Here is a 21,511-nt window from a genome sequence, read left to right on the forward strand (position 1 = left end):
ATGTCTTTTTGTGTTATTGATGAAATTGTTGCATTCCCCTTGGCCATCCAATTTCCTATTATCATCAGGCAGAATTCCAAAAATATTGCATCTCCACCATTTCTTGTTGCATCCACAGGAAATAATATTTCTAGTTCTGCAGGTAATGTTCATTCACGGATTTCTCATTCTGTGAATGGAATATTCCAGTTCTTTCAAATCTGATGATCATGGAATCTATAACAAAAACTTGAAGTGATTTAATCAAAGTGTTAGTTATTTTGTTGTGAATTCCATGAAAGTGGAATGTTCATTGAATTGAATGTTATTTTATTTGTTGAAAAATTGATCGAAATAAATGAATTCAATAAAAAAAAATATTTTTTACATTATTAGATGTTCCTTTTGATAAGTTATTAAAGCATACCAAAAAAAGTTAAAATGGCATGTTGACAATTAAAAATCAACTGAATTGAACGAAAAAATGTTGATGGTGAATTATAATTGGTGTGTGAAATGAAACAAATCTTCGAATTACATTTCAACAAATAATCACATTTTCAATGCGATTAATGAGGAAGAAAAGATAAGAAAAATTCTATGATATTCACAAATATATGCTTTATGAAATAAAAATAATGTTAAATTGCTCTGAAAGAATTGGAAATCTCAATTCTACTCCTGGGTGCTCATTTCTTGTTCTTTGCTTCCCTCGTTGTCTCCATCTTTGTTGCTTTTGGCCTTCTTTTTCTTGACAATCACAATTGCAACCACAATCACAACAACTGCAACAACTACAACTACAACAACTATAGGCACAACAATGGATATTATCATCCTTCTTTTCTTTTCTTTTTGCTTTCTGTTTTGCTCAGCGATTCGATCTTGTCTCACTTTCACGTACTTCTCATACACATCTTCTGGTTCAGATTTTTCATCTTTAGCTCCCACAATCCACCCAGTTGTTGAATTGTCATAATCATTCGCAAACTCAAATGAGCCTTCTTGTTTGCAGAACTCATCAAAATCTGGGGCAACAATGAATATTGATCTTGCTGTAGAATTCGCTGTGTTTGAGCCATCAATCTCAAGATTGTTTGCAGAAGGAAGTTGAAGATTTGATGCTGCCTTTGGAATTTTTATGGACATTGCCCCTGCTTCCCCATTTGGCGCTGTGCATGACTTGAATGTGCATTTGTTGTTTCTTCCAATAGCCACTTTCGACTCTTTCGAAATCAAAATAATGAACAACCCAGCTGTATCTCCTTCCTCCGAATAAGAATCTTTGATATTCAATCCCTCAATGGCAATTTTCACAGCTTCGATTTCTGGATCCGAAATATAAATTGCAGGATTGTTTGAAAATTTAACATTGCTGATCTCCACTCCATTCAAAGACACTTCCCTTGTTCCGCTGAAATAAAACATCGATGACATAAACGAAACTGTATTACTGTTATCTGTGCATGTGACAGTGTTCATTGCAACTTTTCCCCCCCAAACGTTTACAAGATTGCCTACAACGAAATCATCTTCATTATCATTTGTTGTCATTTCATATGGTGATAGTGAGCTAACCCTGACAAACCTGCAATTGTTGATCGTGAGTGATGTTAACTTCGCATTTCCAAAAATTAAAGAATCCCATTTGTTCTCAGACGTGGGAAAATTGAATGCCAAATACTTGAATTCCACCTCTTTTTCACATGTGAATAAATCATATGATCCTCTTACATCACAATTAACAGTTGCTTCCACATTTCCATTTCCGTCACTGCTAACTCCTTCGATGATTATCCCACGGCTCTTGCTAAATGTAATTACTTCAGCTTCAAGTGGATCGTCGGATTTTAATATTGCAATTCTAAATGTATCTTCTCTTGTGATCATTCCCAACAATTCGTTGGCCTCCTTCAAACTGAAAATTGGTCTTTCTGAGCTTTCACCATTCCCAGTACCTCCAGACTTCACATAAATCTTTGAAGCATCTTGCGATGGAGGCAGTAATGGATCTAAATACTTGGATACAAAATCAATTTCTTCGTAGTTATTTTCTACAATTCCAACAACATTCCACATGTTTCTGCTTCGTGCGTAATTAGCTGCAAAACTCTTCTTCATTGCAAATGCTATTTCTTCGAATAATGAATCATCAGCCATCTCCAAATATATTCCAATATTCCTTTTTGACTCGCCTTCTCCAGCTGTGCATCTGTCAAATATCAGATCCGTTCCGTCTTCGGGCCATTTAATCTGACTTGCTGATTCAATTGCAAGCGTTCGTAGATATATTCCTCCAGAACCTTGATTATTCTTGCAACTGCAAGATAAAAAAGTGGTGACGCCTTCATCTCCAACGGTAAATGTGCTTTCGCCATTTTTGAAGCTAACATACAATGATCCGTAACGAAATGCTTCACATTCAATAAAATTGCTTCCATTCAATGTGACATCACATTTATTGTTACATGTGATCTGAATAACAGATAACGCACTTGTCTCAACTTTCTTCAAAGTTATATTTGACAATATCACTGTTTGAGTGTCGATGGTACGAAACAGTTCGTTCTCCGATGTTAATGCATTTGAATCATCCGCGCACTCAACTGAGTCCAATGTTAATGATCCTCCAGATGAGTACACAAGATAAATATCAGTGTGACATCCTTCAACTTCTGGTCGAATAAATCTGCAGTTGCTTATTGATAGCTTTGCACCCGATCCACTTATCAAATCAAGCGATAAATACTCTTGGCTTTCATTTCTCAAAGTTGTTGGGAAGTGAAACGCCAAGTATTTGAATTCCACATCACAATAGCAATTAAATAGATTACTTCCTGGATGAATGTCACAATCTATTGCCACTTCAGCATTTCCACTTCCATCACTTTTCCATCCTTCAATTGTAATTTTTTGTTTATTGCTAAATTCAACAACTTTTGCAGTCAATGGTTTTGTATCGTAGACTATTTTCATGTTGCATACGCTGTCATTGGTCAGCAGATTATATGCATCTATCAATGATGGCTTTTCCTTCCTAATCTCCAATCCGCTGTTTTCATCTTTCCCGCTTTGCTTTACAAACACTGTTGTTATTGATTCAGATGGCTCTTCTTGTGCGTAAGTCGATGCCAAAATTTGGAAAAGAATAAATCCCAAAAACATTCTTAAAAGCACTTTTCAAAAAAGCACTATTTTGATCAATGCTTGTATAACTTTAAAATTGATTGTTGAAAAAGTTTTTAAAACCTTTATCAAAGAAAAATACATTTTTATCAACGAATATATAAAAAATAATATGACATAATTATTCAAAGCAAGCTTATTTTATTCTACAAATGTCAAATTAATGAAAAAACATTTATATGAAATATTGTTTGTTTGTTTAATAACGTTTTTTTTTTAAACAAAAAATGTGTTGAAGTCAATGTTCAAAAAATTTAGAAATCTATCGCATTCACACAGGATCAGTAATTTGGCACTACCATATTTCAAAACTGGGACCGAAGTTTTTTTGCTCCCAACTTCACTTCTGAAAAAAAAAATATCTTCCATTTGTTCCAAAACAGGCAACTTTTTATGAAACTGAATATTGATTATATTTTTCTATAGGGTGATTTTTTTATCCGGACAATTTTTTTAATCCGGACAATTTTTTTTATTGGCGTTTCTCACTAAATAAAAACTGAAAATAGAAAAAGCATATTGAACCAGGTTTGAATACATATTAAATGATCAGACATAAAAAATTTTTTGTCAATTTTTGTTTTTGATGAAGATCTTTGGAATTTTTAATTTATTTTTGATAATTTGTTTTGCTCGTTTTTAACCGACTCTCTTTTTCTGTCAGTTTTTAGCTATCGGGCCATAAATCATTCATAATTATCTTTTATAATTTCAAATGGGGGAAAATATGGACTTTCAAGCTTTTTATGCACAAAGCATGAAAAAATTGCTTCACTCATAACTTTTGATCGCTTACTCAGATTTCAAAATAAATTTGATTTTCATATCTTTTAACAGGCATCATTGTTATCAAAGCATAAAGAATAGTGACATTTCACGAATGTTAAAAAATGAATATATTTTTATTATGTTTTTTGATTTCTTCAAGTCAATGAATGGAGCATATTTTTTTAATAGAAAATTCATGAAGTGAAATATTTTTCCCCTAATCTTTTATGTTTTTTCTTATTTTTTCACGATGTTTTCGCATTTCATAGTTTTTGAAGATAATAAAAAAAAAACTCTTTTTTTTTTAATTGTCATTTATTCTTTCAATGAAAATACCAAAATATTATGCAAATTATAATAAAATTCTTTCCAAATCGAAATATTATGTCATATTTTATTAAATCAAGAACGAAAAGAGCAATTTTATCATAATGATAAATCTATTTGTACTGCTAAAACAACAACATTTTTTAAATAAAACACGTGGTTCATATTTACTGCAAGTAGTTATCTTTTCATGCACATCACTAAAAAACGTCTGATCAATATTGTGAAGCTCATTATTTTCAGTTTTTTGTTATTAAAATCAAAAACGATGAAAGGCGAAAAACTCCTGAAAAAATAGGAAAAAACATAAAACATTTGGAATAATAAAACTTCATTGTGTGTGTTTCATAGCCTTAAAGTTAATAATAAACAAAAAAAGAAAGATAGTCCAAAATAAACAAAACAAATGATCAAAAATAAATTAAAAATTCCAAAGATCTTCATCAAAAACAAAAATTGACAAAAAATTTTTTATGTCTGATCATTTAATATGTATTCAAACCTGGTTCAATATGCTTTTTCTATTTTCAGTTTTTATTTGGTGAGAAACGCCAAAAAAAAAAAAAAATTGTCCGGATTAAAAAAAATGTTCGGATAAAAAAATCACCCTAAATGGATTTTTTTATTGAAATTCTCCTTTGTTGGACAATAAATTTATAAAGCTCTCACATGTTCGTTTTCAAACGGTTTCAAGACTGATGAAATGATCGAAGTACCATAAAACGATATAGGTGTGATTTTTTAATGAGATCATAAAAACGTTGCACTGTTGATCTTTCATGAATAATTTTTTTTGTTGTTAAAATTTCCCATAAAAAAAAATTTGAAAATCTGAAGAGAAATCGTTGAAAAACTTAAAATCATGTAATCGATCGATGAAATTTTAAAAAAAGAAGTTGCGATTGAATAAATGTTGTTGTATGTTTGATAATTCAATTATCTTTTTTCCGTGAAAGTTTATTTGTCGGATAAGAAAAAAGAAAAATAACCTTTTCAGCGGGATAGAAAATATTATTTTTCTCAGTGACAAGGTCAGTGACGTAGGGGAATTGATGATGGAATTTGGAAAGAGGATTTTTTAGAAAAGCTTCTTGAATGGAAATTCAGCAATTTGGTTTTCGAAAGAAAATATTTGCATGTTTGCATTTTTTATTGTTCTTGTTTATTTTGAAAATGTTTCCTTCTGTGGCCTTCTCAGAATCCAGGAATCTGATGAATTATTCAAATGACCATTCCTTTCTTTTCTGAGGAGAACATCAGAAGAGAGCTGGATTCCGAGATACAATCAGCAGATGGGAATTGAATATTTTTTGTATTCAACTTGAACAGGAGATGAAAAACAAATTCTATATCAAATCATTTGGATAAGAGGGGAAAAGGATAAATGTCCACAATTGAACAGAATTTGGAAAGAAAAAATGAAAAGATATTATTTTCTGAAAAAAAATGTGTGAAAACATAGAAAGAAGGATATTTAAGGAGAAAAAAGGATGATGAAGAAAGGAGCACCGGGAAACAAGGGAAAAGGAGATTGACAGCATCAGTAATTGAACAATCCTCTGCATTTGCGATAGGGAATGCATGTGTGTTCTTTTGAGGAATTTTAATTATCAATCCAAAACCAATTATTATTATTTTATGTCTTTCTGTTTCCATTCCAATGAACAGCTTTTTTTTCATGTTGTGCATCATTCACAGGAACAATCCATTTCAAGCAGCATTTTTGAAGATTATATGGTTTCTTCTCATTCTCCTTCGATTTCTTCATTGACGATATTAAATTAACTTGGCTGATGAAAAGAAAACCTTTTTCGTTTTTGAGAATTTGTTGTTTGGATGGCTATCATATTCTCATGTTCAACATAAAATAAATCTTCCTTATCTTGCTGCTGTTGTCTTTTATGAAATTCGAATCTGTTTGCAATGTCTGCATTTTCTTCAAATGAGTCTTGTTCGCCTTTGTCGCCCAGCTTGTCCAGAGAGCTTCATCGAACTCATTTCATTCCATTTCTCTCTCAGATGCCCCTTCTTCTTTCACTTCTTTCGTTTTTTTTTCGTATCTGCTACTTCGAGTATTTTGTTTGCGAAAGCAATTATTGTGTTGAACTCTGATCATTCAGCATTAACTTCATCATCATCATCATCATCATCATCATCATCATTATCATCATCTTCTTCTTCTTCTTACTCGTCTTCACCAATAGCAACCGACCTCTCTCTCCACCCATGATCACCACACTTCTCTGAGATTAACCTGCGCTCCGTATAATAACAATGCATCCTCTCCTCCGTCGACGCTATCTCAACCGCTGTGCACAAGTAGCTACTGCTTTAGGCGCTTCACATTCTTCTTCTTATTCCATTTCGCTTTTCTGCTTCTGCAATTGTTGCACTTCATCCAACAAACAAGTTTGCGGTGGGAAAGCAACACGCCAACATCATCACCTTCTTCTTCTTCTCAACTATCGTCTTCGTATTCAAACCTTCTTCTTTGTTTTCATCTTCTCCTTTGCAAGGTCTTCAACAAATTTAAATGTGGTTAGTTTTTTTAGCGTGATATATCAGCATCATTTTCTGTTTGAGCCAAGAAGTGCTTGACAATCACTCAAAATCAACCACTGATTCGTGGATTGCCGATTTTGTTTAATTGCATCAATTTGTCCAATACAATAATAGAGATTATGAAATTCTTTTTCAACCGAAATCAACTTATTGAAAAAATATTTTGACAAACAAACAACTCACAATAACACCATCCTCCTTCTTCAAAACCTTTTTTGAGTTTTTCATGGAATTGTCAATAACAATAAATATTCATTTTCACTGTCATCTCCTTCTTCGTCTATTTCTTCTTTTTTCATTTCTTCTTCAACAACTTCTTCAACTTCATTCTTCCTTATTCATTCACACAATTACGCAGCATCTTTCTTCATTTCAGCAACTGTGATCGTCCCGTTCTTCTTCAATGCCTTCTTCAATGAACAACAAAAAAATATTCCTATTTCTATTTCATTCAACTCCCGTAAATTCAGGGCCAAGCGTCATCTTTTTCTTCTTCTCAGAAAGAAGAAAGGAATATTTATTCAAACACAGAATATCAGCTGAAATAAATGAAAATGGAAGAGATGTTATGATGAGCCAAGAAATGAAGGGAAACAGGCATGTAATAAGAAAAGGAGGTTGCCTTTCCCTCCTTTTTCTGTGAATGATGGGGACACAGACGAAAAGATAATAATATTGAAACAATTCTTAATTGGTGGGTGAATGACAACAGAGATGACATTCGAGAGATTTCTCCATGACAATGTGTATTCTCCTTCCATGTGAGTAATTTTCGAGTGAATGTCTCCGACTGAGCGACCTCTCTCTGATTTTTCTTCATTTTCGGCTTCTGCTTCTGCAACTTCATCTTCATTTTGCTAATCACTCCTTCAATGCGATATCCATGATGGCCTTCTTTGAATGCTTCAGGATGCGCAGCAAAGACGAGCAACAGGAGACATCTTAACAAACACTGAAGTTGCAAAAGCGAGTTGCCTCTTCACTTGCCAATTTTCCAGTTCATTCTCATTCAATCCTCTCCATCAACCAAAAATTGGGAGGAAATTTCAGATGAGATGAAAGTTGACGATAACGAAGGCGAAGACGATGATGATGATAATGAGGAAGAAGAAGAAGAAGAAGAAGAAGAAGATGATGATGATGATGATGAAGAGGAAGATGAAACTAAAGATACAAGCGAATATGAAGAAGAAGAAAAACTTGAAGAAGAAACAGATGATAAATGATTGAGGAAAGACACATACAACAAAGCATTCCAATACCCTCAAAAGCCAAAGGAACATACAAAAGAAGTTAAAGAGAAGATTAGGAATGAATTATGTGACGCATTTGGCGAGCCTGAAAAGCTGCCTGGGTTGTTTTATTGGGAAGAAACTCTGCCTCTTCTGCCGCCTTTGGGAGAACAGAGGGTAGAAGGCGGGGAAGGGAAGAGAGGAGCGACAAAGCATCGTCTTCTTGATCGGTACGTTGGCATTCAGAATTGTTTGAAAAGAGGGTGCAATGAATGAGCATCAGCATCCTCCTTCTCCTTCTCAACCACAATCGCATTTTCTTTCATATTCCCACCACTCATCCACTTCTTCTCCTCCTCCTTTCCCATCTTCACTATCTTCACCATCATCTGCTTCTTCTTCTTCATATTCCTCTTTGTATATGATCTCGAATTCGAGTAGTTATGATTGTGATTGCAATTGTTCATCTGCCAGCCAGCCATCTGCATTGCAGTTATTTCTGTCTGATTACACACAGTTTGAGAGTGTCTCCAACACGCAGATTCTGTCAAAGATCCCATTTTTGGAGCACTTGTGAAGGATCTGATTGCTCTTTTGTGCAGATGCCTTCTCCGCCTTCACATTCTTCAGACAAGCTGCATTTTTTTCCTCTTCCACCTCTTCCACCTCTTCTTCATCTTCTTCATCTTCTTCCTCTTCTTCCTCTTCTTCCTCTTCTTCATCTTCTTCATCTTCTTCATCTTCTTCATCTTCTTCATCATCATCATCTTCTTCTTCTCCCTTTTCTTCTTCTTCTTCACCTTCTTCTTCTTCACCTTCTTCATCTTCTTCATCTTCTTCCTCTTCTTCCTCTTCTTCCTCTTTCTCTTTTTCTTCCTCATCTTCATCCATTCGTTCAGGAATGATGCAAAGGAAGGCTCCCCCAACTCGTATGCCCTGACACTCACAGCCAGACTGAACAACAATCATGCACAATTTATGAATTTTGATGATCCATCAGTTATTGAAAACTTGTTGGCTGAATGGAAACAATTGAAATCAAATGGAATTCTTCTGAAACATGGTTTGCAACGCGTGGGAGAAGTAATAAAGCACTTTGAGGTTCAAAGGAAGGAGAAAGACATGAGGAGTCATTTGGGATGGTTGAAGAATGCATGAATGAATCAAACGTGATTGAATGCAGCGAATGGAGCAGAGCAACCTGCTGTATGATGTTCCTTCCATGGAGGAGGTTATCGAAAAAGAAGAAGAAATACGTTGTTATAAACGTGAAGAAAGTGGAAGATCTGTCAGAATCAACATGTCGATGGCTCGTGGTAGCTTTGGTTGTGCTTGCGATGTTGCACAAAGAAGATGTACCATCCATTGAGAATATCAGAGGCAAGAGATCTTTTCTGTGAAAGCTGACGAAGATAAAGAGGACAAGTGGTGCAGAAGAGAGGCGGAGGAGAAGGAGATCTAAAGGATGAAGGAGAAGAAACAAATTCAGATGATAATTGGCGGTGGAGGAGAAAGAGGAGGGGGTCTTTTGTTGGAAATATGAAAGTATATTTATTTTTTTGGAAGAAGGGCGCTTGGCAGACTCGAACAAGGTGGAGATGAAGCTATCTGTGGATAGCTGATCTGAGAAAGAAGAAGATGAAGAAGAAGAAGGCGATGGGGATGAAGAGAAGAAACATCGAGTGGCCGATGAGAAGAGGAAGTCTGGTTGTATTGGGAATGAACAGTCAATTGTATCACAGAGACAACAAAGGCAACAGCAAGGGCAAGGAAGATGACTTGAAGTTTAGTCTTTTTCTTCTGCTGTGCCTCCAATGACGACAGAAATGCTGGAAAGAGCTCGTTGAAGAACCCAGTGACCGAACTTAGAAGAAGATGAATGAAATAAAACGTGAAAAGTTATGGTTCATATCTTTATGAACCAATTGATTGAAAAAATAAAAATGAGAGCTAGAAAAAGGTTAAAAAAAAAGAAAACCAAGAAATATGATAAAAACAATAATAACAATAAAAGAAAAATATGACAAACATTTTCTATTCAAGAATCGCATCTTTATTTCTTCTTGATCAGAACATATTGGTAATTGATTGTGTGAGTCCAAACAGACTGGAAAGATAAAGCTCCTCAATGATTTCCAATGAAATGTTGTTCGAACAGGCATTTTGATGCAGATTGTCGATTAGCACATTCACAAAATGACCTTTGAAATCAACACAAAAATCCTTCAAAAAACATTTTACATTTCACAATAAAAGAGAAAGTTCAAAGTTTATAGTTTTAAATTTCCATAAGCATATAGAAATTACATCAAAAATAAATAAATACGTTGTTTTTTGTTTTTATTGATAGAAAATATCATCAACACAAACCACATTGCTTGCAAGCTTTTCCATCACCAACATTGATCTGTCTGATATTCTTTTCTTTTTTAAAACCAAGCTCAAAATTTTTGCGCCTTCTTTTTCTTTTCTGCTTTTCTGACTTTTCTTTTCTTTGAAAATCTTGTTAATCTTGTAAGAAATAATCCATGTTTCTCATAAAATTTAAGTGTTTTTTTTTCTAGTCTTTCAAAGATTTCCACACTGAGCGCGTAAAACTTTGCCTCTTCTTCAAACTCTTCTTCCTGTGATATAAACAGTGTCTTCATTTCATTCGCAATCACAATCCCCTTCAGAAGGATGTTCTTCTTCTTCGCCAGCGTATCTGCCCCATTCGACACAAACAGCTAAGAATCCAACGCAGACCGATTTATCCTGAGATGTATCTATCTCCCCCTCTTCCTCTGTTGCTTCCACCACATTCTTCAGTATCTGTTCATGTGTAACAGATCAAATATAACCTCACGAGGCAGCTTCACTCACTTCTGTTGCATCCGCCCAGACAATGCGAAAAACAGCGCAGGCTTGAGAACTTTGCAAGGGGGTCCGCACCTAAAATGAGCAGGTCATTCGTCGTATACTTCTCATCGACAGTGAGTCTGTCGTCGTAAACAATCGAGTTCTCGTTCAGCGCACGAAACAGGTTCGTGTGCACATCCAACTCCGCACACGAAATATACAATGAGCGCTCAATATTCACAAACGGAACCTCCGTCGGCTGCCCCTGCTCTTGTTGCTTTCTTTTGAACAAGTCCATCACATGTTGAGGGCCAGATAGAAGCGGCTGTGTTGATACGTGCTGAGAGCCATTGTGGCAAGCGCGCTAAGCATTCCACACATGTTGTGAGCATTGGAAGATGTCTATCTTATTCTCTTCGGAATCTGCTCCGTTTCTCCCATCAAACCTCCTTTGCTCTACAATCACTGCCAGCGCACCTTCCTCTCCTCCTTTCCTCAGGACTCTTATCCCTTGTTCCTCTTTCTTCTTCTTCTTCAGCGGAGTCGGAGGGCGGCAGATCTCTTCGATGTCCGTTCACTTCGGAACATCAAACTGCACTCACTTCAACTGAATATGTTTTGTGACTGTTCAAAAAGGAAGATCCATCTGTTTCATCTGCTTTTCCTTCTATTGTTGTTGCGCTACTTCTATTGCTCTCAAACTTGCTCCCATTCTGCTCGTGCTGCCCTATGAAGATGACAATCCACCAAAAGTTAAATCACTTCCCCCTCCTTCTCCTTCGTCTCTTCTTCTCGAAAGCAAACCATCCTCCATCTTCTTCAGCTCTTCCATGTTGCATCCATTGCTAAATGTTCAGTTGAACATCTTTTCTTCCTTTTTTCCGATCGTCTTCTTCTTCTGAGTTGATATCTTCTTAAACATTCGTGTTGGTTTGTAATAGAATTTCTCCAAAGCTGAAATACACTTGACATTCTTCTTCTTTTTCTTCATTCAAAATCTCTCTTTCTGTTGCTCCTTCCTCCTCCTCCTCCTCCTCCTCCTTCTCTTCTCTTCTCTCTTCGCACTCATTCTTCCTCCATCCACACTATATCTTCGATTCCTTTGCCTTCTTCTTCTTCTTCTTCTTCTTCTTCTTCTTCTTCTTCTTCTTCTTCACTTTCGTCAGCATCTTCTTCTTCATCCACTTCATCATCATTATTTTCTTTGTCTTCTTCTTCTTCTCCTTCTCCTTCTCCTTCTCTCCTTTTTTTTAACTCCTCCTTCTTTGATGAGGAATGCTCCACTTTCATCTCCTCCAAACCTGCCACTGTCTCTCAATCAAATGCATTGAATGTAATAAAATCAGCTCTGAAGATGAGATTCGATTCAACTTTTTGTTTTTTCAGCCGAGCGTTTCGTGAGCTGCATGGTTATTTGCTTGTTTGAGCACAAAATGTCCGTGAGGGGACACGTCATCTTTCAGAACATGAAGCAGAGTTGGCAAATAAAATGAGAGAATGAAGGAAGAGAGAAGGAAGAGAGAAGGAAGAGAGAAGGAATAATGAAATAAGAGCGATGATTGATGAGAAGTATTTTATGTGTGCTCTGATCGCATGCATCTGACGCAAATGAGAAGAGTTGAGGTATCTTAATCGCCAGGTCGTTTTGTTAGAGATTGCTCTTGAAGAGATAAGCTTGTGACAGAGAAGATGCAGATATATAGAAAAAAGAAGAAGAATCGGATGAGGAGGAATTGCAGGAGAAAATGTGTTTAATATCCAAATGTGTGCTGCACAAACTGAATTACCTAATTGTCAACTCCAAGCTTGCTGTTTGCTGAAATCATAAATTCTTTCAGCGGTGAAATCCAGTTGTAGTTGGCCTGAATGTTGTTCGACTGCCAACAAATATTCGATAATTGGATGTCTCGTAGTTGGCGTTTCTCCACTCTTTTGAAGCAAAAGCGGAATCACAAATAGAATTTCGCAGCCTTCCATGTCTGCCTGGCACAGTCCGAGAAACAGGAAAGCCTTACAAATAAAACCGATATTTTGGGGCTCTCCTTTTTTCGTTGAATTATTGCCTGTTTTAAGTAATAAATATCCTTCCCTCGATATTGCCAGCCACTTTCCTTTCCAAAAAAATACCCCAAACTGCTCTCCCTGCCTAACATTCCAAAATTCTATATAATATTGTGCAGATTTTATCCTTAGCAGAATTCCATCCATAAATCTACATTTTATAATATGAAAGTTGAATTTGTTTTCACCTCTTGCTCCAAATAAAAAATCATGAAAATCATGTATCTTCCGTAACTTCATTTATTTTCCAATGCCTATATAATAATCTGCTCCATTCCCTTCGCATTGCTCCACAAAGCGGAGATTGGCCATTTCAACAATAACTCATATTCCTGCACTTTGGAGAGGATACAGACGGAAATATCTTCACAACATATAGAACAATATAAAATACATACATTATGTGTTTTTGTGTTATTGATAAAATTGTTGCATTCCCCTTGGCCATCCAATTTCCAATAATCATCAGGCATAATTTCAAAAATATTGCATCTCCACCATTGACTGTTGTCACACAGGAAATAATATTTCTAGCTCTACAGGTAATGCTCATTCACGGTATTCTCATTCTGTAAATGGAATATTCCGTTTTTTCAAATTGAATGATCATTGAATCCATAACAAAAAAGACTCAAACCAACAAATCATTTTCATATTTTCTTTTTCTCGGCAATGGCTGAGTGAAAATGGACGTGGTTGAGGGGGGTGTGTGGAAACAAAAATTAAACTTGTTTTGGGGATATATTTGTTCATTTTCTGAATTTCATGTGTTTGGCAGTGTTTGATTTCTAAGCGAGCTTGTTTGTGGGGAGCAGGGTTCAGCTTGTGGCTGATCAGAGGAGCGGATGCGCACAAGAGAAAATGGTGCTTGCAGCAGCTATGCTTGATGGGATGATTTTTCAGCAGTTCCTTTTTCCGAAAAGAAAGGCAAACGAGGGAAACAATGTTTGTGAGAAGGAGCAGGAAGGGGAGGGGGATAAAGAGTGTGGAGCAGAGTGCCTGTTTGGTGGAGGAACACATTGCAAGTGGAATTTATACAGACATATTTTTTATTTTAAAGGAGGAGACAAAAGCGAGTTGGATGTTGTATTTTGGGAGCTGATGGGTGGGGATGTTTGGGGATGCAGTCATGCTCATCTGGGCAGTCGAGGCAGCACAGGAAAGGGACTGTGCGATTGTTTTGTGAGCCTTTCATGGTGAAAGAGGAGACAGGTTTGATAATTTGTTTCATGATAATTTATATATTTGATATTTTTTATTTTATTTTATGATTATTTCTTTTTTTTTATTGAAGATATTGGGTGAATTGCCGAAAGATGCATGGAAAGCTATCACATGTTGCCTGAGGGATGCTGAATGGGTGCAGAGTGTTTTTTAAGCCTTGCTTGAAGAATGAGAGGAAGAAGAGATATATTATATTTTTTTTTGGATTGAGGGCTGGATGGAGGAAGATGAGAAGAGAAGAATGGTGAGAGCGGGGTTGAATGGGCAATGGAAGAGCGGGTGAAAACAACATTTAATTTTTTCTTTATTTGGAATTGGATTTGAAAGGCGAAGGCGTGGTGTGGTGTGGTGCTTGGAGTGGATGATGTTGGGGTGAGAGGTATTTGGAGGGAGGCAAACAGGGGATGAGTGGAGTGAAGAGAAATGAAGATATCTGGAGGTATTTTATTCTTGTTTGTTCATTTTCTTCATATATCATTTTTTATTTGTATTTGTATTTGTATTTTTTGATTTCATTGATGTGTGATGCGATCAGGTGTTGCCAGAAGCGCCGGGGGAGCATGAAACATGGGATGTGGAAACACTGCTTTTTTTTCTGGGCATTCCTGGAAGAAATTGGGAGAAATTAGCAACTGAAGAGTGTTTGGCAGAATGATCCAGGCGGAAAAAACTGAAGAGAATGGGGAAAGAAATTTTTGTGGAATTTTTTTTAACAAAAATCTTTTCGGAAGCAGCAGCAGAAGAGGCAGAATAAGGGGAACTCAAGCTCAATGAAATATTTTTTGGCATGGCGCTAAGAGGCATGGGGAAGGGGGAGAATGAATAGGAAGAATTTTTGTGAACGAATTTCATTTCTCTTCTATTTGCCGATTTTTTCTCTTCACCTTCCATTCCACTTATATCCCTCTTTCATTTGACATTTTTCAACATCTCAACAGCAAATGAGGCATGCTCACCTTCAACCACTACGTCAACTCAAACATCATGTTTTATGAACAGCTGCTCATTCTCATCAGTCTGCGATGCATATGATGGAGGTATTGTTCCTTCACTCAATAATCCCTATGCCTCTTTATCTGCCTCAAACACCTCGTTTATTGGGTGTTGTCGGACAAGAAATGTGAAATGTGAAGGAACTGCAGATAGAAAATTGACTCCGGGGAGACAAAATGATACATTCAATGGAGCGAATTCATTCACTTGGTGCGAATGGAACGGATCGAAGGCTACTGAGAAGAGCGACGATTATTCAAATCAAACCTCGAATGGAGGAGCAATATTCATGCGTGATTTGACATCTGGAACACTTACCGTTTCTCACTGCGCGTTCAACGACTGCTCATCATATTGGTGTGGAGGAGGGATTATGTGCTATACTATCAAAGCAGCGACTGTTGAAAGCAGCACTTTCAATTGCTGTATCTCCTCAAATCGATATGGGGGAGGTGTATATTTATATGACGTTTCAACATGTGCTCGGGTGAGTGGATGTGAGTTTGAAAATTGTAAAGCTAGTGGCCTAGGGGGAGGGTTAAAATTAGATTATTTTCAGGTTTCAGGGCAAGGATGCATTCGAACAGAAAGTGGAGAAGGGGAGAGTGCGTGTGTGTATGACTGCAGTTTCACTTCATGTTCGGTTACAAATTATAATGGTGGAGGCATGTATTGTGCAAATATTCCAATCACACAATTCAAAATGAGGAGCATTCAGTTCATTTCATGTTCAGCATCTGCACATGGAGGTGGATTGGAGCTATATCCATACAGGCAAGCATCACAAAATGATGTAATTTATTGTTATTTCCTGTTTTTCCATGAATGCAAATGCTCTGCAGCCACTCCATATGGGCATGATATGGTATATTATGATTACTACAGTGTATATTTATCCAAAAATAATCCGTTCTATGAATGCTACACCACAAACACAGACGAGAAGAGAGTGTGTTATGGACATGATTATACGGATTCCAAGGGTTGGTCGTACTATCACACAGAAAAGTGGGATTGGCTGAAGAGGGGGATTCTCAATCGGTTTGTGGCAGTGAGTGGTGGTGGCGAAGAAGAGTTGTGCGGATTGGATGAGTCAAGTGCATGCCGAACCATTGGTGTTGCAGTTGAAAAGAGCGTGATCCAGGTGAGCCTGTCAGTCACACTGATGGGCGGGGATCACACAAGCGAGACAACAACAATTGAGATTGGAGAAAAGAAGATTTCGGTCATTGGGAGAGGCAAAGATAAAAGTTCCATCGAAACAGGAGCTCTTTCATCATCAGGTGCGCTGTTCAGTGTGTCAACAGGTCATCTTGGTTTATTGCACATGAAGGTTGACTGCAACTCAAATGCAAATCCTTCTTCGCCGAGTGTGGTTGTGGTATCTTATAGAAGCGGATCATTTTCACTTGAGTCAAGAAGCGAATTGGGCAAATTAGTAATATGGATTATTTAATTTAATAAAATTTCTTGATAATCAAAAAGAACATTTTATTTATTTATTTATTTATGAGTTTTGTATTTTGAATCAAGTGTTCCATTTCAAAATCTCTTTTCAAACCATTTTTGATTTTGGACATTCTTCAAGAAGAAATAATAAAGTGTTTTCTTCTGAAATAATCATTTATATTTAAAAATTCGATGAGAAATAAAGATGATTTTAAATGTTTCAATACCGCGTATTTTCCATGGAGGGATGAAACTGTTTGAACGAATGAGATATTTTATAATCACTCCATTCCCAAAATTTCGCTGTTATCGCAGAGTAAAAAAATTTTTTTCTTTTTTCCCAAATACAGACATTTCAGTATCAGCCATTTATTTGTTCTCTATTATTTTTTTATCGCAGGGACATTTATTTATTGCCCTTAATATGCTCATTGGAACATATCAAAAGAATAGAGGAAAAAATTGAATGAATATATTTGAAACACCATTAAACATTGTTTTTGCTGATTTTTCATTTCTTATTTATTTATTAAAAAAAACATCTCGACAATAGTTATTTTTTTGAAAATTATTTCTTTTCGGCTAAAAAACTATTCTCATCTTTCAAAGAGACGTCAGACTTGGGGGGAAAAAATATTGATTAACTTTTATTATAGATTTTTTATTGCATTAAATCCATTTCTCACTTCTCATTCCTAGTCCAGTGTGTGCTTTTCTGTTTTTTATTCATTTCTCCATTTGAAATGAAAATTGAAATATCACCATTATTTGTTTGTCCAAAAAGAAATTCCATTTATTTTTTTCAAATTGGTTATATTCCATCGTTATCAATGTTCATCAAAATGGTTGAAATACTTATTCTCACTCATATCATGAATGCAAGTAAAATCTGGTTAAACAATAATTCTGAGCATTATCCGCAACAATTCAAAAACAAATTTGTTCGAGTGATTTGCAAAAAGTTGCCTTTTTTATTTGACATTATTCTTTATTGGAACTTAATTTTTTTTTTGTTTCAATGAGACAACCAACTTGGAATTCTCAATCACTTTCTTAAATTTCTTCTTATATATGTGAAATTCTTTTTGAAAAGTCGCAAATGTTTAATTTTCACATAAAAATGAAAAATGGTAAAATATTTTGAATTTTGACAGTCAATCTGTCTGATTTGAATGAAATGATAATCAAGTCATATGGGGGAAAATACCGAATTTCAAGCTTTTTATGCACAAAGCACAAAATAATTGCTTCACTCATAACTTTATATTACTTTCTCAGATTTCAAATTTATTTTGATTTTCATATCTGTTAACAGGCATTGCTGAAATCAAAACATCAAGTGTGGTGACATTTCACGAATGTCAAAAAATAAATCCCTTTTTATTATGTTTTTTAATCTCTTAAAGAAAATCAAAAGTGCATAATTTTTCAATGAAAAAGCTTGAAGTTTCATATTTTCCCCCATATCAGAAATAATTCTTTGCTTCAGATAGTGTGAATGAAAATTTTCTCATTTATGTGGAAAGAATTATCGAAATAACTTCTAATTTCATTTTTATGTGAAAATTAAACATTTGCGACTTTTCAAAAAGAATTTCACATATATAAGAAGAAATTTAAGAAAGTGATTGAGAATTCCAAGTTGGTTGTCTCATTGAAACAAAAAAAAAATTAAGTTCCAATAAAGAATAATGTCAAATAAAAAAGGCAACTTTTTGCAAATCACTCGAACAAATTTGTTTTTGAATTGTTGCGGATAATGCTCAGAATTATTGTTTAACCAGATTTTACTTGCATTCATGATATGAGTGAGAATAAGTATTTCAACCATTTTGATGAACATTGATAACGATGGAATATAACCAATTTGAAAAAAATAAATGGAATTTCTTTTTGGACAAACAAATAATGGTGATATTTCAATTTTCATTTCAAATGGAGAAATGAATAAAAAACAGAAAAGCACACACTGGACTAGGAATGAGAAGTGAGAAATGGATTTAATGCAATAAAAAATCTATAATAAAAGTTAATCAATATTTTTTCCCCCCAAGTCTGACGTCTCTTTGAAAGATGAGAATAGTTTTTTAGCCGAAAAGAAATAATTTTCAAAAAAATAACTATTGTCGAGATGTTTTTTTTAATAAATAAATAAGAAATGAAAAATCAGCAAAAACAATGTTTAATGGTGTTTCAAATATATTCATTCAATTTTTTCCTCTATTCTTTTGATATGTTCCAATGAGCATATTAAGGGCAATAAATAAATGTCCCTGCGATAAAAAAATAATAGAGAACAAATAAATGGCTGATACTGAAATGTCTGTATTTGGGAAAAAAGAAAAAAATTTTTTTTACTCTGCGATAACAGCGAAATTTTGGGAATGGAGTGATTATAAAATATCTCATTCGTTCAAACAGTTTCATCCCTCCATGGAAAATACGCGGTATTGAAACATTTAAAATCATCTTTATTTCTCATCGAATTTTTAAATATAAATGATTATTTCAGAAGAAAACACTTTATTATTTCTTCTTGAAGAATGTCCAAAATCAAAAATGGTTTGAAAAGAGATTTTGAAATGGAACACTTGATTCAAAATACAAAACTCATAAATAAATAAATAAATAAAATGTTCTTTTTGATTATCAAGAAATTTTATTAAATTAAATAATCCATATTACTAATTTGCCCAATTCGCTTCTTGACTCAAGTGAAAATGATCCGCTTCTATAAGATACCACAACCACACTCGGCGAAGAAGGATTTGCATTTGAGTTGCAGTCAACCTTCATGTGCAATAAACCAAGATGACCTGTTGACACACTGAACAGCGCACCTGATGATGAAAGAGCTCCTGTTTCGATGGAACTTTTATCTTTGCCTCTCCCAATGACCGAAATCTTCTTTTCTCCAATCTCAATTGTTGTTGTCTCGCTTGTGTGATCCCCGCCCATCAGTGTGACTGACAGGCTCACCTGGATCACGCTCTTTTCAACTGCAACACCAATGGTTCGGCATGCACTTGACTCATCCAATCCGCACAACTCTTCTTCGCCACCACCACTCACTGCCACAAACCGATTGAGAATCCCCCTCTTCAGCCAATCCCACTTTTCTGTGTGATAGTACGACCAACCCTTGGAATCCGTATAATCATGTCCATAACACACTCTCTTCTCGTCTGTGTTTGTGGTGTAGCATTCATAGAACGGATTATTTTTGGATAAATATACACTGTAGTAATCATAATATACCATATCATGCCCATATGGAGTGGCTGCAGAGCATTTGCATTCATGGAAAAACAGGAAATAACAATAAATTACATCATTTTGTGATGCTTGCCTGTATGGATATAGCTCCAATCCACCTCCATGTGCAGATGCTGAACATGAAATGAACTGAATGCTCCTCATTTTGAATTGTGTGATTGGAATATTTGCACAATACATGCCTCCACCATTATAATTTGTAACCGAACATGAAGTGAAACTGCAGTCATACACACACGCACTCTCCCCTTCTCCACTTTCTGTTCGAATGCATCCTTGCCCTGAAACCTGAAAATAATCTAATTTTAACCCTCCCCTAGGCCACTAGCTTTACAATTTTCAAACTCACATCCACTCACCCGAGCACATGTTGAAACGTCATATAAATATACACCTCCCCCATATCGATTTGAGGAGATACAGCAATTGAAAGTGCTGCTTTCAACAGTCGCTGCTTTGATAGTATAGCACATAATCCCTCCTCCACACCAATATGATGAGCAGTCGTTGAACGCGCAGTGAGAAACGGTAAGTGTTCCAGATGTCAAATCACGCATGAATATTGCTCCTCCATTCGAGGTTTGATTTGAATAATCGTCGCTCTTCTCAGTAGCCTTCGATCCGTTCCATTCGCACCAAGTGAATGAATTCGCTCCATTGAATGTATCATTTTGTCTCCCCGGAGTCAATTTTCTATCTGCAGTTCCTTCACATTTCACATTTCTTGTCCGACAACACCCAATAAACGAGGTGTTTGAGGCAGATAAAGAGGCATAGGGATTATTGAGTGAAGGAACAATACCTCCATCATATGCATCGCAGACTGATGAGAATGAGCAGCTGTTCATAAAACATGATGTTTGAGTTGACGTAGTGGTTGAAGGTGAGCATGCCTCATTTGCTGTTGAGATGTTGAAAAATGTCAAATGAAAGAGGGATATAAGTGGAATGGAAGGTGAAGAGAAAAAATCGGCAAATAGAAGAGAAATGAAATTCGTTCACAAAAATTCTTCCTATTCATTCTCCCCCTTCCCCATGCCTCTTAGCGCCATGCCAAAAAATATTTCATTGAGCTTGAGTTCCCCTTATTCTGCCTCTTCTGCTGCTGCTTCCGAAAAGATTTTTGTTAAAAAAAATTCCACAAAAATTTCTTTCCCCATTCTCTTCAGTTTTTTCCGCCTGGATCATTCTGCCAAACACTCTTCGGTTGCCCATTTCTCCCAATTTTTTCCTGAAATGCTCATAAAAAAAGCAGTGCTTCCACATCCCATGTTTCATGCTCCCCCGGCGCTTCTGGCAACACCTGATCGCATCACACATCAATGAAATCAAAAAATACAAATACAAATACAAATAAAAAATGATATATGAAGAAAATGAACAAACAAGAATAAAATACCTCCAGATATCTTCATTTCTCTTCACTCCACTCATCCCCTGTTTGCCTCCCTCCAAATACCTCTCACCCCAACATCATCCACTCCAAGCACCACACCACACCACGCCTTCGCCTTTCAAATCCAATTCCAAATAAAGAAAAAATTAAATGTTGTTTTCACCCGCTCTTCCATTGCCCATTCAACCCCGCTCTCACCATTCTTCTCTTCTCATCTTCC

At 35.7% G+C, this 21,511-nt stretch overlaps 6 protein-coding genes across 6 annotated transcripts; 2 read left to right on the forward strand and 4 right to left on the reverse strand.

Annotated features, from left to right (window-relative positions):
* Window positions 1–654: 654 nt before the first annotated feature.
* On the reverse strand, window positions 655–3,144 carry MONOS_16329 (uncharacterized protein; the record flags this gene model as incomplete). Its single annotated transcript, XM_067869244.1, has 1 exon — window positions 655–3,144. The coding sequence occupies one exon, from the start codon at window positions 3,142–3,144 to the stop codon at window positions 655–657; it is 2,490 nt and encodes an 829-aa protein (XP_067720227.1).
* A 5,417-nt stretch (window positions 3,145–8,561) lies between these two features.
* On the reverse strand, window positions 8,562–9,023 carry MONOS_15540 (uncharacterized protein; the record flags this gene model as incomplete). The annotated part of the gene is made up of 1 exon (XM_067868425.1): window positions 8,562–9,023. The coding sequence occupies one exon, from the start codon at window positions 9,021–9,023 to the stop codon at window positions 8,562–8,564; it is 462 nt and encodes a 153-aa protein (XP_067720228.1).
* Window positions 9,024–10,803: 1,780 nt separating this feature from the next.
* On the reverse strand, window positions 10,804–11,724 carry MONOS_15541 (uncharacterized protein; the record flags this gene model as incomplete). The annotated part of the gene is made up of 4 exons (XM_067868426.1): window positions 10,804–10,865; window positions 10,986–11,256; window positions 11,486–11,619; window positions 11,697–11,724. The coding sequence occupies 4 exons, from the start codon at window positions 11,722–11,724 to the stop codon at window positions 10,804–10,806; spliced, it is 495 nt and encodes a 164-aa protein (XP_067720229.1).
* Window positions 11,725–13,718: 1,994 nt separating this feature from the next.
* MONOS_15542 (uncharacterized protein) lies at window positions 13,719–14,258 on the forward strand (the record flags this gene model as incomplete). The annotated part of the gene is made up of 4 exons (XM_067868427.1): window positions 13,719–13,722; window positions 13,747–13,978; window positions 14,014–14,165; window positions 14,248–14,258. 4 exons carry the CDS (start codon window positions 13,719–13,721, stop codon window positions 14,256–14,258), a joined length of 399 nt encoding a protein of 132 aa, XP_067720230.1.
* Window positions 14,259–15,168: 910 nt separating this feature from the next.
* On the forward strand, window positions 15,169–16,626 carry MONOS_15543 (uncharacterized protein; the record flags this gene model as incomplete). The annotated part of the gene is made up of 1 exon (XM_067868428.1): window positions 15,169–16,626. One exon carries the CDS (start codon window positions 15,169–15,171, stop codon window positions 16,624–16,626), a length of 1,458 nt encoding a protein of 485 aa, XP_067720231.1.
* A 4,221-nt stretch (window positions 16,627–20,847) lies between these two features.
* Window positions 20,848–21,423, reverse strand: MONOS_18692 (uncharacterized protein). Its single transcript, XM_067871735.1, has 2 exons — window positions 21,295–21,423; window positions 20,848–21,198 (listed from the first exon to the last, which is right to left on the reverse strand). The coding sequence occupies exons 1-2, from the start codon at window positions 21,327–21,329 to the stop codon at window positions 20,961–20,963; spliced, it is 273 nt and encodes a 90-aa protein (XP_067720232.1). The 5' UTR covers window positions 21,330–21,423; the 3' UTR covers window positions 20,848–20,960.
* Window positions 21,424–21,511: the final 88 nt, after the last annotated feature.

The sequence above is a fragment of the Monocercomonoides exilis genome, assembly GCF_001643675.1.
Source record: "Monocercomonoides exilis strain PA203 chromosome Unknown scaffold55-566112, whole genome shotgun sequence".
Classification (NCBI taxonomy): domain Eukaryota; phylum Preaxostyla; order Oxymonadida; family Polymastigidae; genus Monocercomonoides; species Monocercomonoides exilis.

Excerpts from the sequence above, each read along its gene's own strand:
- MONOS_18692 (XM_067871735.1), bottom strand. The coding sequence starts at position 21,329 with ATGAGTGGAGTGAAGAGAAATGAAGATATCTGGAG. Across the intron at positions 21,199-21,294 it reads AGAAATGAAGATATCTGGAG|GTGTTGCCAGAAGCGCCGGG; the intron begins GTATTTTATTCT and ends TGATGCGATCAG.